This window comes from Oncorhynchus gorbuscha, linkage group LG16, assembly GCF_021184085.1.
Source record: "Oncorhynchus gorbuscha isolate QuinsamMale2020 ecotype Even-year linkage group LG16, OgorEven_v1.0, whole genome shotgun sequence".
Lineage (NCBI taxonomy): Eukaryota > Metazoa > Chordata > Actinopteri > Salmoniformes > Salmonidae > Oncorhynchus > Oncorhynchus gorbuscha.
Window position 1 is genome coordinate 27,036,324 of NC_060188.1, and position 13,100 is coordinate 27,049,423.

Consider the following 13,100-nt stretch of genomic DNA (forward strand, 5'->3'; position numbering starts at 1 on the left):
TCTTTTCCATACGGGTATGGAGTGACATTATCAGAGATGTGCGTATTATGAAACATTCTGTCTTATTGATTTGGGTGGGACCCAGTCATCGTTATATAAGTCTATGGGCCCAGCTCTATAGGAAAAGCCTTGAAGCAGGCTGTTTATCAAATACAAGCTCAGCTGTAGCCATTAGTAACCAGTTGAGTGTGTTTCTGAGAGCATGTTAATCTAGCCGTTTCTTCTGCCTTCACCACTTCCAAAAGTGAGTGGTCCTATTCTGATTCTCTCTCTCTCTCTCTCTCTCTCTCTCTCTCTCTCTCTCTCTCTCTCTCTCTCTCTCTCTCTCTCTCTCTCTCTCTCTCTCTCTCTCTCTCTCTCTCTCTCTCTCTCTCTCTCTCTCTCTCTCTCTCTCTCTCTCTCTACTAAGCAACTGGGCTGGTTACTATGACACTACTGGGAACTCTGGCCTGGCCAATGGGAGAGCAGCTATGGGATCAGGTGGTCTTTAGCTATTTTGAACAGGAGCTGTGAGCAACTAAATTAGCGACAGAATCCATTGATAAAGAGAGGGAGTGGAAGAGGGAAGGACAGTAAGCAGTAAAGGAGTATGTAGAGAGGCGATGGGAGAGAAAGAGAAAGGTGGAGGAGAGAGAGGACAGTAGGGGAGAAAGCGTAAGGGGGAGGGTAAGAGGTATCCATACTGCCTGTTGATCGGTACATCACCCTGGTCTCTGCCTCACACTCCCCCTCCAGACTTTATTTGTTTAGTCAAGGATTGATTAAGTCCCTAATTGTGTCTCCCTCTCTCTTTTCTCTCCATCGATTTCACTCCCGTCTTTCTGTCTTTCTACTCTGCGGGTTTGTTATGTGGCGTGACCAGGTTGAGTGAGTGAGTCACGCATACTGTAAACACACGAGCGCGCACACACACACACACACGCAGACTCACTCATCCCTCTAGCTCCCTCTCTGCTGCTTTCACTGCATCACAGACCTGTTGCAGCAGTCAGGGAGTTGCTGTTCTGTGAGTTATTCTGAGGCAGTAAGCTATTCTCTCGTTATTCTCTCTCGTAGACAGACACAGTCCTCTTGGTTCCTCATCTAGCTTAATTAACCTTTCTGTAATATTCAGCTCTCCATGTTGGGATGCACCTGTATGGGTTAGAGGATGACTCAGAGCCGGTAAGTGGCAACGGCTATTATCATCATTATTAAACACTGCATGTCTGTGTCGGGGAGATGGGCAAGGGTGTGTGTTTGTGTTAATGAAACAGGAAGTAGGGATGGTCGGGTGGCTCCCCTGGAAGTCTAACTGTTGCCTTGGTTACCGGGCGTGGCATTGCTAAGCCACTGATGATTTTGATGCGACAGGTGGCTGCACTAGAATCAACGTTCTGTTTGTTATTCATTCAACCCGTATAAAGTGAAACAGTAAATATCAAAGTACCTATCTCTCTCTCAGATACAGTATTTCTGTTTGTCAGCGGCAGGTTGCCCTAGTGTACATTTAGCCCTTCAAGTCCTGTCTGGTCTCTATTGCTCTGGAGCAGAGATGGAGGCTGAAGCCGCTGAAACTTCACCTCCGACCCCTGACCCTGTTTACCTTCTGGGGCATTCTGGGACTCGACCCTTCTTTTAATTTTTTTCTCTTCTTTTCACACGGTTCTATGCACAGCAACAGTACCTGTAGTTGCTGTTGTAACAGCCAGAGACCAATAGGGAGTCCGAGTTTTCTGATTTTTTTTTTTATGGCACATACTTGTGTGCTAATTACCAAATGCCCACGTATTTGAACTCATATTTGAAATCATTACATATGGTGGATGTCAATTCTCACCACATTCTCACCTCTATTTTAAAACCCCACACCTAATGACTCACTCATTCTGCCTTGCACATTCAGCTGTCCGCATTCTTGTCTGCACCTCCCACGGGTGTATGCAGCAAGCGAGCGAGAGAATCTGACACCTGGAAAAACAGAACAAGTGAGATAGTTACATAAAGAGAGCACTCAAACATTTGACAAGTGAGCCAGGCTGTACTCCCAGTGCTGGGCTGTAGTGTACAGTATACCAGGCAGGGAACGCTCCGCTCTGAGCAGAGCCCCCCCAAGAGAGGAGGCAAGGCCAGCGTTTTTATTGTGTGGTATGGGTGGATTAGGGTCAGCCAGAGAGGCTCAGGTTACCAGGCATCACGGGTGGTGAAAGTGGACGAAACCATAGCCACTTCATGAGTAATTTATCAGCGCTAATATTAAATCCGGGCCTTTTTATCTCTATCTCCCTCTCTCTCTGACACGCCCACACTCAAACACATCAAAGCGCCTGATCAGATGTGATTCAGGTTTGCATATGTGTTTTGATGCATCCACTTCACACCCATATCACACCAGCCAAGTGTTATGTGCCAGACAGTAATGTGTGTATTTGATGAGTAGGCTTCAATGCAGGCAGGCAGCCAGGCAGCCAGGCAGGTTCCCTTTGTGCCTCCAGGTTATTAATAAAGGGTGAAACAAAAGAAATGCCACAGAGAGGTGGACCTGATGACAATTATAGGTGATTGTTTGGGATATTTGCCTCGAACCATTCAAAATGAGGTAGGCACCAGGCAGTAGTACAGAACACACTACTGTACATATTATGGTCTAAACAGAGATGGACAGAACACACTACAGTACATATTATGGTCTAAACGGAGATGGACAGAACACACTACAGTACATATTATGGTCTAAACGGAGATGGACAGAACACACTACAGTACATATTATGGTCTAAACGGAGATGGACAGAACACACTACAGTACATATTATGGTCTAAACGGAGATGGACAGAACACACTACAGTACATATTATGGTCTAAACGGAGATGGACAGAACACACTACAGTACATATTATGCTCTAAACGGAGATGGACAGAACACACTACAGTACATATTATGGTCTAAACGGAGATGGACAGAACACACTACAGTACATATTATGATCTAAACGGAGATGGACAGAACACACTACAGTACATATTATGGTCTAAACGGAGATGGACAGAACACACTACAGTACATATTATGGTCTAAACGGTCTAGATGGACAGAACACACTACAGTACATATTATGGTCTAAACGGAGGTGGACAGAACACACTACAGTACATATTATGCTCTAAACGGAGATGGACAGAACACACTACAGTACATATTATGGTCTAAACGGAGATGGACAGAACACACTACAGTACATATTATGATCTAAACGGAGATGGACAGAACACACTACAGTACATATTATGGTCTAAACGGAGGTGGACAGAACACACTACAGTACATATTATGGTCTAAACGGAGATGGACAGAACACACTACAGTACATATTATGGTCTAAACGGAGGTGGACAGAACACACTACAGTACATATTATGGTCTAAACGGAGGTGGACAGAACACACTACAGTACATATTATGGTCTAAACGGAGATGGACAGAACACACTACAGTACATATTATGGTCTAAACGGAGGTGGACAGAACACACTACAGTACATATTATGATCTAAACAGAGATGAAGCAAAGCATAGGGAGATGGGAAAAGCCAGGCAGTGGAAAATAACATGTTGAGAGAAGGGACAGAGTGAAGGAGAGATAAAGCAGAGGGAGAGAGATCCCAGGGGAGGAAAAACACAGGTTATCACGTTAGGCACAAGGCCTTGATTGTGTTATACCACAGAGATGAAACGGTATGAACATTTCATCTCACGATTATAGTGACCAAAATGATCACGGTTATCAGTATCGCGGTTTTGTTGAAATGTGTAAAAAAGTAATGATGCACTGAAATCGTTTTTATCTTGAAAACCAACAAACAACAAATAAAATTAGCAGCACTATGCACTTTTTGTGTGTATAAACGTTAAAATAATAAAATTAGCATTAAAGATGGCACCGTGTGGCCATGAGAGTTTAACGTTTCCATAGTGCAGCTTTAAATGAACACAACCTTAAGTAAGCAAATCAAACAAACAAACAAACAAACAAATACAATGAGCAGCACTCACTTTGTAGTGAGGCACGGCAACCTCCATCAGCCTCAGAAAGACAGGCCTCTCAATTTGAAATGGCATCATGTCCTTTGCAATGTAATATGAAAGGCCTGCAGTGAGGGCTTGAGCATTTTTAATGACGTGGGCGCATGAGCCTGCCTTTTCAAATGCTCGAGTGTCACAACTGTAGATGAGGGACCAGTAGCATCACTGGGTTTGCCTGCTGCACGCCTTTAAACGAGGGAATAGCAAATATATTGATTATTATTATTGGTGTTTTATTATAATTATTCACTTACACACACACACACACAGTCAATCTTCTGCTAAATGACATATATTATTATTCTGCTAAATGGCATATATAATCTTCTGTGTTGCATTTGAGTGTATGCAATGACCTCATGCGCTATTGACATAAATACAAATTAATCTTAAGAAGACCGTTATAGTAATTGCAATGAGCCCAACAATTGACCTAAATACAGGAGTCTTGTATAGGATTCTATAGTGTTTCTGCTGTTGGAACACTTTTACAACCCAAGTCGACGTCTGCCGGATTTTTAAATTAACAAAATATGTTGATTGGGTGACTAAACTCAGCAAAGAAATAAACGTCCTCTCACTGTCAACTGTGTTTATTTTCAGCAAACTTAACATGTGTAAATGTTTGTATGAACATAACAAGATTCAACAACTGAGAGACAAAATGAACAAGTTCCATTAGAGATGTGACTAACAGAAATGGGCCACCAGCTGCATTAAGTACTGGAGTGCATCTCCTCCTCATGGACTGCACCAGATTTGCCCGTTCTTGCTGTTAGATGTTACCCCACTCTTCCACCAAGGCACCTGCAAGTTCCTGGACATTTCTGGGGGGAATGGCCCTAGCCCTCACCCTCTGATCCAACAGGTCCCAGATGTACTCAATGGGATTGAGATCTGGGCTCTTCGCTGGCCATGGCAGAAGACTGACATTCCTGTCTTGCAGGCAATCACGCACAGAACGAGCAGTATGGCTGGTGGCATTGTCATGCTGGAGGGTCATGTCAGGATGACCCTGCAGGAAGGGTACTACATGAGGGAGGAGGATGTCATCCCTGTAAAGCACAGCGTTGAGATTGCCTGTAATGACAACAAGCTCAGTCCGATGATGCTGTGACACACCGCCCCAGACCAAGACCGACACTCCACCTCCAAATTGATCCCGCTCCAGAGTACAGGCCTCTGTGTAATGCTCATTCCTTCGATGATAAACGCCAATCCGACCATCACCCCTGGTGAGACAAAAACACGGCTCGTCAAGGAAGAGCACTTTTTTCCAGTTCTGGCTGATCCAGCGACGGTGGGTTTGTACCCATAGGTGACGTTGTTACCGGTGATGTCTGGTGAGGACCTACCTTACAACAGGCCTACAAGCCCTCAGTCCAGCCTCTCTCAGCCTATTGCGGACAGTCTATGCACTGATGGAGGGATTGTGCGTTCCTGGTGTAACTCAGGCAGTTGTTGCCATCCTGTACCTGTCCCGCAGGTGTGATGTTAAGATGTACCGATCCTGTGCAGGTGTTGTTACACGTGGTCTGTCATTGCGAGGACGATCAGCTGTCCAACATGTCTCCCTGTAGCGCTGTCTTAGGCATCTTACAGTATGGACATTGTCATTTATTGCCCTGGCCTCATCTGCAGTCCTCATGCCTCCTTGCAGCATGCCTAAGGCACGTTCACGCAGGTGAGTAGGGACCCTGGGCATCTTTCTTTTGGTGTTTTTCTGTAGAAAGGCCTCTTTTAGTGTCCTACGTTTTCATAACTGTGACCTTAATTGCCTACCGTCTGTAAACTGTTAGTGTCTTAATGACCGTTCCACAGGTGCATGTTCATTAATTGTTTATTGTTCATTGAACAAGCATGGGAAGCAGTGTTTAAACCCTTTACAATGAAGATCTGTGAAGTTATTTGGATTTTTACGAATTATCTTTGGAAGAGAGGGTCCTGAAAAAGGGACGTTTCTTTTTTTTGCTGAGTTTACATAACGTGTTATCGTGTGACAGTATTTACCTTGAGTTTTTCAAACTGTGGCAATGAAACACGGTTTTAATGATAATTAAAATTTGAAATGGTATACTAATAGTCTGGAATTTTACCTTGGTTTGTCATGAAACCGGTAACTGTTTCATCCCTAATTCCACACACACCTCTACAGTCAACTAATTTCTCTCCCCCATGTCTGTCTGTTGGTGTTTGTTATGGGGAGGTGTGTGTGTGTGTGTGTGTGTGTGTGTGTGTGTGTGTGTGTGTGTGTGTGTGTGTGTGTGTGTGTGTGTGTGTGTGTGTGTGTGTGTGTGTGTGTGTGTGTGTGTGTGTGTGTGTGTGTGTGTGTGTGTGTGTGTGTGTGTGTGTGTGTGTGTGTGTGTGTGTGTGTGTGGTTCCAGTAATACTATTGCTGTCTTTATTGTCCTTACTGGCACAGGGGTTTTCTTCAAGGACGTATGGTCATGCCATAGAATAAGCTTGTGTACACAAACACACACATGCACACACGCTCGTACAAACATACAGCACACTAGAACAAATGACCCAGCTCCTTCTTTCCTTCTCTTTATACCTCCTATCTCTCTGCCCTCTTTCTTTCTCTCTCTCACACATAAACCCTCACTCACTCTCTCACTTCCTTACTCTGTGTGTGTGTGTGTGTGTGTGTGTGTGTGTGTGTGTGTGTGTGTGTGTGTGTGTGTGTGTGTGTGTGTGTGTGTGTGTGTGTGTGTGTGTGTGTGTGTGTGTGTGTGTGTGTGTGTGTGTGTGTGTTGCAGGGCTCTGCCGACTCCTACACCAGCCGGCCGTCGGACTCAGATGTGTCCCTGGAGGAGGACCCAGAGGCGCTGCGGAAGGAGGCAGACCTACAGGCCCTCGCCACCCTCGAGAAAGCAAAGGTCAGAGGTCACCATGGCCCTTCCCTGTGACCCTGTCCCTCTGTTATACAGTACAGCCGTACAGAACAGCAGTCTTTAACCATTCACCCCGACCCTAACTATACACCTGACTATTCTCGCTAACAGGGTCCCCTCAATGTTTTAGGCACCCGGTTAACACATATTATAATATATATTTCTATTCAATTAACATTCATTAACAGTCTTTGTGACATAATAGACATTGAGCGACATGAGTTTAGTATCTCATCCTGTCTTGTCCAATCTGTCGCCCTCATGTCTTTCTTATCCTCTATTCTCATTCTTTGTTCTGCCTTTTTCTTTTGCTCCCACCTCCCCAGACCAAACCAGTAGCCTTCGCTGTGCGGACGAATGTGGGCTACAACTCTGGGCCCAATGACGACGTCCCAGTGCAGGGCATGGCCATCTCCTTTGAAGCCAAAGACTTCCTACACATCAAAGAGGTACCAGAGCTGCGTAAACAACACTGGGCCTTCTTATTTCTTATTGTTAGATTGTTTCTGAAGATGAGTTAGTCCCCATACCATTGAGCTTTACGAAGACGGCGGGATATTGTTCAGTTATAGTGTGAACATCCGGTTCTATATATATATATCTGATTGATGTGTCGATAAGCAAGCTAAGATGGCGGCGGTGGTTGCCTTGGCAACAACAGCAGGGGCTCTGAGCGAGGGAGGAGAAGACCGGTGTGTGTATTATTGGGTGGTATTGAGATGTTTGTCTGTCTGTGTGCTCTGTGCAGAAGTACAATAATGACTGGTGGATTGGGCGTCTGGTGAAGGAGGGCTGTGAGGTGGGATTCATCCCCAGCCCAGTCAAACTGGAGAACACCAGGCTACTGCAGGAGCAGAAGATGAGACAGAACCGCCTCAGCTCCAGGTACTGGCTGCTGCCCACACCCACGTCCCCTGGCACACATCACCCTGTCACTTTACGGCAACATAGATCAGTTACCTATCGGCTCCGTCATATCAGAGCTGTTATCCAACAGGGTTGGGCTCAATTCGAATTGAAGGCAGTTCATTCAGAAAGTGATTTGAATTTGAAATAAGTAGCGTCTACTTTTCAGTTTATTGAGAAGTCATTGGAAATAAATTCCCTTTTTTAGATTATTCAATTGTCATTTTAGTTTACTTTCTAAATTGACTGCCTTCAATTCGAATTGAGCCAACCTTGTTATCCAATTGGCTTCCACAGTGCATGCAACATAATACAGTACAATTATCACCAAATCAAACAGTCACTACTTTACTTCACAATTAAAAATAGGAAAAGTTCAATTTATTTTCAATGACTATTTTTTTTCAGTCCACCTCACTTTTCACCAGTAACCATCCACTCATTGTTCTCTCCTCCACCCTCTTACAGTAAATCTGGTGGCAGCTCCAGCCTGGACGTTGCCACTGGAACACGCAGGCCCACCCCTCCTGGCACAGGTAAGGTCAAGGGTGGTGGGGGGGTTGGGGGGGTCATCTTCACCTCTCGACTGGCGAGAAGAGACACACACACTACAGCACTGTGTGTGTGACTATAGATATAGCCCTCTGTCGCGGCCAGTCGCTAATATTCCGTGTAGATTTTAACTGGATAGTTGGTGATCCATGATGAAACGGATATCTGCAGTGTGGAGGGGAGCGTCTCCGTGGGTGTGCTGCTGATACTGGAGTGAGACAGACAGAGAGAAGGAGAGGGGTCCTAGCAGGTCATTAGTATGGCTAACAGGACCAGCCTGAAATAGAGCGGAGGATATAGTGCTCCTCTCATTAAATCTGATCACTACGCTTGGCCAGACCAGGGAGGCATCCCAAAGGGCACCCTGTCCCCTACATCGTGCACTAGTTTTGACCAAAGCCTTATTGGCCCTTGTCAAAGGTAATGCACTTTAATAGGAATAGGGTCCGATTTGAGACTCAGCCCATACCTTATGTGTTAGCACTGCTCAGCAACAGTGTAGTTCAGTTCAGTCATGCTGCTGGATAGACAGTACGGTTCACTGAGACGGAGGGAAATAAATAGACATAGAGACAGAAGGAAAGATTGATGGTGTGGAATTACAGAAATATATACACTACAGTTCAAAAGTTTGGGGTCACTTAAAAATATCCATGTTTTTGAAAGAGAAGCACATTTCCTTGTCCACTAAAATAACATCAAATTGATCAGAAATACAGTGTAGACATTGTTAATGTTGTAAATGACTATTGTAGCTGGCAACGGCAGATTATTATTGTTATTATTATATATATATTTTTTAAATGGAATATCTACATAGGTGTACAGAGGCCCATTATTAGCAACCATCACTCCTGTGTTCCAATGTCACGTTGTGTTAGCTAATCCAAGTTTAAAACACCAGTCAACGTCAACATTGGTGACTCCGTGACTCCGGGATGCTGGCCTTCTAGGCAGAGTTCCTCTATCCAGTGTCTGTGTTCTTTTGCCCATCTTAATCTTTTCCTTTTAGTGGCCAGTCTGAGATATGGCTTTTTCTTTTCAACTCTGCCTAGAAGGCCAGCATCCCGGAGTCACCTCTTCACTGTTGACGTTGAGACTGGTGTTTTGCGTGTACTATTTAATGAAGCTGCCAGTTAACAGGTGTCTGTTTCTCAAACTAGACACTCTAATATACTTGTCCTCTTGCTCAGATGTGCACTGGGGCCTCCCACTCCTCTTTCTATTCTGGTTAGGGCCAGTTTGTGCTGTTCTGTGAAGGGAGTAGTACACAGCGTTGTACGAGAACTTCAGTTTCTTGGCAATTTCTCGCATGGAAGAGCCTTTATTTCACAGAACAAGAATAGACTGACGACTTTCAGAAGAAATGTCTTTATTTCTGGCAATTTTGATCCTGTAATTGAAGTCACAAATGCTGATGCTCCAGATACTCAACTAGTTTGAAGAAGGCCAGTTTTATTGCTTCTTTAATCAGAACAGTTTTCTGCTGTGCTAACATAATTGCAAAAGGGTTTTCTAATGATAAATTATCCTTTTAAAATGATTAACTTGGATTAGCTAACACAACGTGCCATTGGAACACAAGAGTGATGGCTGCTGATAATGGACCTCTGTATGCCTATGTAGATATTCCATTAAAAATCTGCCATTTCCAGCCACAACAGTCATTTGCAACATAAAAAATGTCTACACTGTATTTCTGATCAATTTGATGTTATTTTAATGGATGAAAAAATGTGCTTTCTTTCAAAAACAAGAACATTTCTAAGTGACCCCAAACTTTTGAATGGTAGTGTACATGTTTTTATTAGATAAGAACTGCCTGGGAGTGAGTTCATTGAATAATTGAATTGAAGACAGACGGACTAGATCAGACACGTAGATTGACTGTAACTGGCGTTGTTTCTCCGTTGATGGATGACCTAACCATGATGGATGTGTTACGTTAAAACACGACAGTTATAGTATGGTTCTCTGTATCAACCATATTTGTTATACCTGAACTGATATACCAAACCCCTCTTCCTGCCTGGCTGTGCCGGCTTAAAACACCCTTACCCACATCCAAAACACAGAGCCCTCACCACCGTAACCAGTCCCAGCACACAGCAAACCCCTCTTCCTGCCTGGCTGTGCCGGCTTAAAACACCCCTACCCACACCCAAAACAGAGCCCTCACCACCGTAACCAGTCGCAGCACACACAAAACCCTCCTCAAAACAGCTACACACCTTTTTCTGCCTCCACCTCCTAGCACCTCTTATTCTCTGCTCTCTCTCTCTCTTTCTCTCGTCTCCGCCACTTCTTCTTCAGCAGTGGATAGCTCTCTCTTCCACCACCTTTCTCTCCACATCTCTCGCTTACTCACTGTTCTGTTTCGATCGCTGTTTTTCTGACCTGCTCATACACTGATTTCGTAGTCACCTATTGACTTTTTATTTCAGCACTGTTATTTCTGGTTCAGAACGCTGTCATTTCTCCCATTTCTAGATCTCAGATCGGAGTCTGTCCTACTCTCTGCTTTTGATTGCCTTGTCTTTTATTGATTACCTTTCTTATCATGCCTTTCTTGTCCTCCTTTTTCTCTTTCCTCCTTTTTTCTCTGTATACATCTCCACTTTTTCTTCCTCTTTCACTATTGCTCGATATTCTTTCTCTCTCTTTCTGTCATTCCCTGTCCTCTCTCTCTCTCTCTCTACCCCACCCCACCCCTCAGCTCATGTGGACATGTCCACGATGGCATTTGACTTTGACCCCCTGGACCTGGATGCTGAGGAGCCCCCTGAGCCCCAGGGTGACCCTCGCTCCCCCAAGGGCAGTGCAGGCAGCGTCACCTCCCCCCAGGGCCAAATCCACCGCCTGCCCTTCTTTAAGAAGGTAAAGCCCTCCAGGGGCCCCAGGCACTACGGCTGCTTCCCGTCCCCACCTCCCTTCAACCAAACCCCCCCCCCCCCCCCCACTGCACGCAGCTATGGCCCAGTCCTAGGCTATAATAACCTTTGTCTGTCCCCACTAGCCCCTCCTACACCCCTCATCTCTGACTTACTGCCCTAAACTGACCCACCGTTCCCACCGCTAGCGAGCGCCTGTCTGATTCCCTAATCCCGATTGGCCCCTCTGTCTCTGGTCACCATGGTAACGCCGAGTTATGTTTGACTGTGCGTTTCTGCGCTGATCAACTGGGGGAGGGGTTGAGCTAAAGACGACCCTGAACATGTTCATACATTCACCGATGCAAAAGCAATGTATGAATATTCGCAGACGGTGCGACTCTAAACAATAAATGTCATTATTGATCAGACTACAATGGATGTGGTCTCCGCTGTCCTATTGAACAGCTCCACTCCCAATTCCCAACTAATCGTCACCTGTCAATAACAACACGTCCTCTGTCTTTTGTGCTTTTTGTCTCTTTTTGTCCCTTTTGCTCTGTCTTCTCGTGGGGGTTGTGTGCGGAATGGTACTGTAGGTGGTCCGGCTAAACAGAAACAGAAGTCGGTGAGTCGGTGCTGACCTTTAATTCACCTTTACCTTCTGTTCTGTCTCATCCTCCTCCTCTTCCTCTCTGTTGTCTCTCCATGTTTCTCAGTCTGCTCTCATGTCAGCTTATGCTAGAGAGAGTGGGAGGTGACTGGATTTGAACATTTCCTCATTTTTGTCAAGTTTTTCACTTATTCCCCAAGAAGAAGATTTCCGTGTTGCAGTTGCCCCCAGGGATATTGTGTTCCAAAATGATCAATTAAGAAATTCTGGGAAATTATAGGGAGGAACTGTAGGAAGGGAAATGTTAGTTCCACCCCCCAAAATGCCAGCAGGGCTTCCATTTGTCTCTCTCGTCAGAGCTGATTGGGTAAACACGGGCTGTCAGTATGCAGTCAGAGCTGATTGGGTAAACACGGGCTGTCAGTGTGCAGGCGTGTCATGGCCCCTGTCACACACAGTTCTGGTGAACGTTAATGCTCCCTGATGTGTTTTCATTCCCATTCTGGATGGCTGCTTTGAGTGACAGCCAATAGCCTATCATCAGCCCGCCTCGCTATCCCTCCCTATCTCAGAGCTGTCAACACAGCTTTGATCCCGTAGATACAGGAGACTGTGGAGGCAGAGGCACGCTTTGTCCTCCAATAGCAAAAACACTTTCTATAGATTACGTGAAAGTTCATGTTATTTGGAAGAAGCAACATAAATGGTGATCCACAGTACACCTCCCTCAGCACTGCCCCTCTAGAGATGAGCACCGTTTGGAAAAGTTCTTAAGTGTATTTTTTAGATGTAGTGAATCGTAATGAGGTGAACTGCGTCCACTGCCTGGTTGTGGAGGTGTGGCTTTATGTAACGTAACCGGAACTTAGTGGAGGAGAGCTCTTCAAGCCTCTATGCTACTGCTCTCAGTGCACTAAAGTGCTGCATGGAATACAGAGGAGAAGGCGTGCTGAGAATACAGAGAGCTGACATCGAATACACACGAGCACCCTACAGGTGTAGGATCTTAATTGGATCCCTTTTTGTTACTGAGAATCTTGAAGCTCATTTGCATTTCCTGCAGCGTGATTTACATACATTTACTGAAAACCCACACTAGCACACCGTTATATTTACAGTATTGCACTTTTCATGCACACTACTTTTGGCCAGCTAATAGCCTAACCATGAATCAACCAACGTTATGGACTAAGCCTT

General features: G+C 45.0%; 1 protein-coding gene across 8 annotated transcripts in view; it reads left to right on the forward strand.

The window, feature by feature from the left end:
- The window catches only part of LOC123999246 (voltage-dependent L-type calcium channel subunit beta-1-like), a 36,826-nt gene that overhangs the window by 12,695 nt on the left and 11,031 nt on the right, over nucleotides 1–13,100 (forward strand). For 5 of the 8 annotated variants that reach the window (XM_046304805.1, XM_046304807.1, XM_046304813.1 and 2 more), the window contains 5 exons: nucleotides 6,828–6,947; nucleotides 7,289–7,411; nucleotides 7,711–7,847; nucleotides 8,337–8,404; nucleotides 11,137–11,297. In XM_046304805.1, the coding sequence (XP_046160761.1) occupies nucleotides 6,828–6,947; nucleotides 7,289–7,411; nucleotides 7,711–7,847; nucleotides 8,337–8,404; nucleotides 11,137–11,297 (609 nt within the window). Of the gene's footprint in view, nucleotides 1–969; nucleotides 1,165–6,827; nucleotides 6,948–7,288; nucleotides 7,412–7,710; nucleotides 7,848–8,336; nucleotides 8,405–11,136; nucleotides 11,298–11,889; nucleotides 11,919–13,100 lie in introns of those variants that run through there. The other 3 variants (XM_046304809.1, XM_046304808.1, XM_046304811.1) reach the window with 2 other exon arrangements.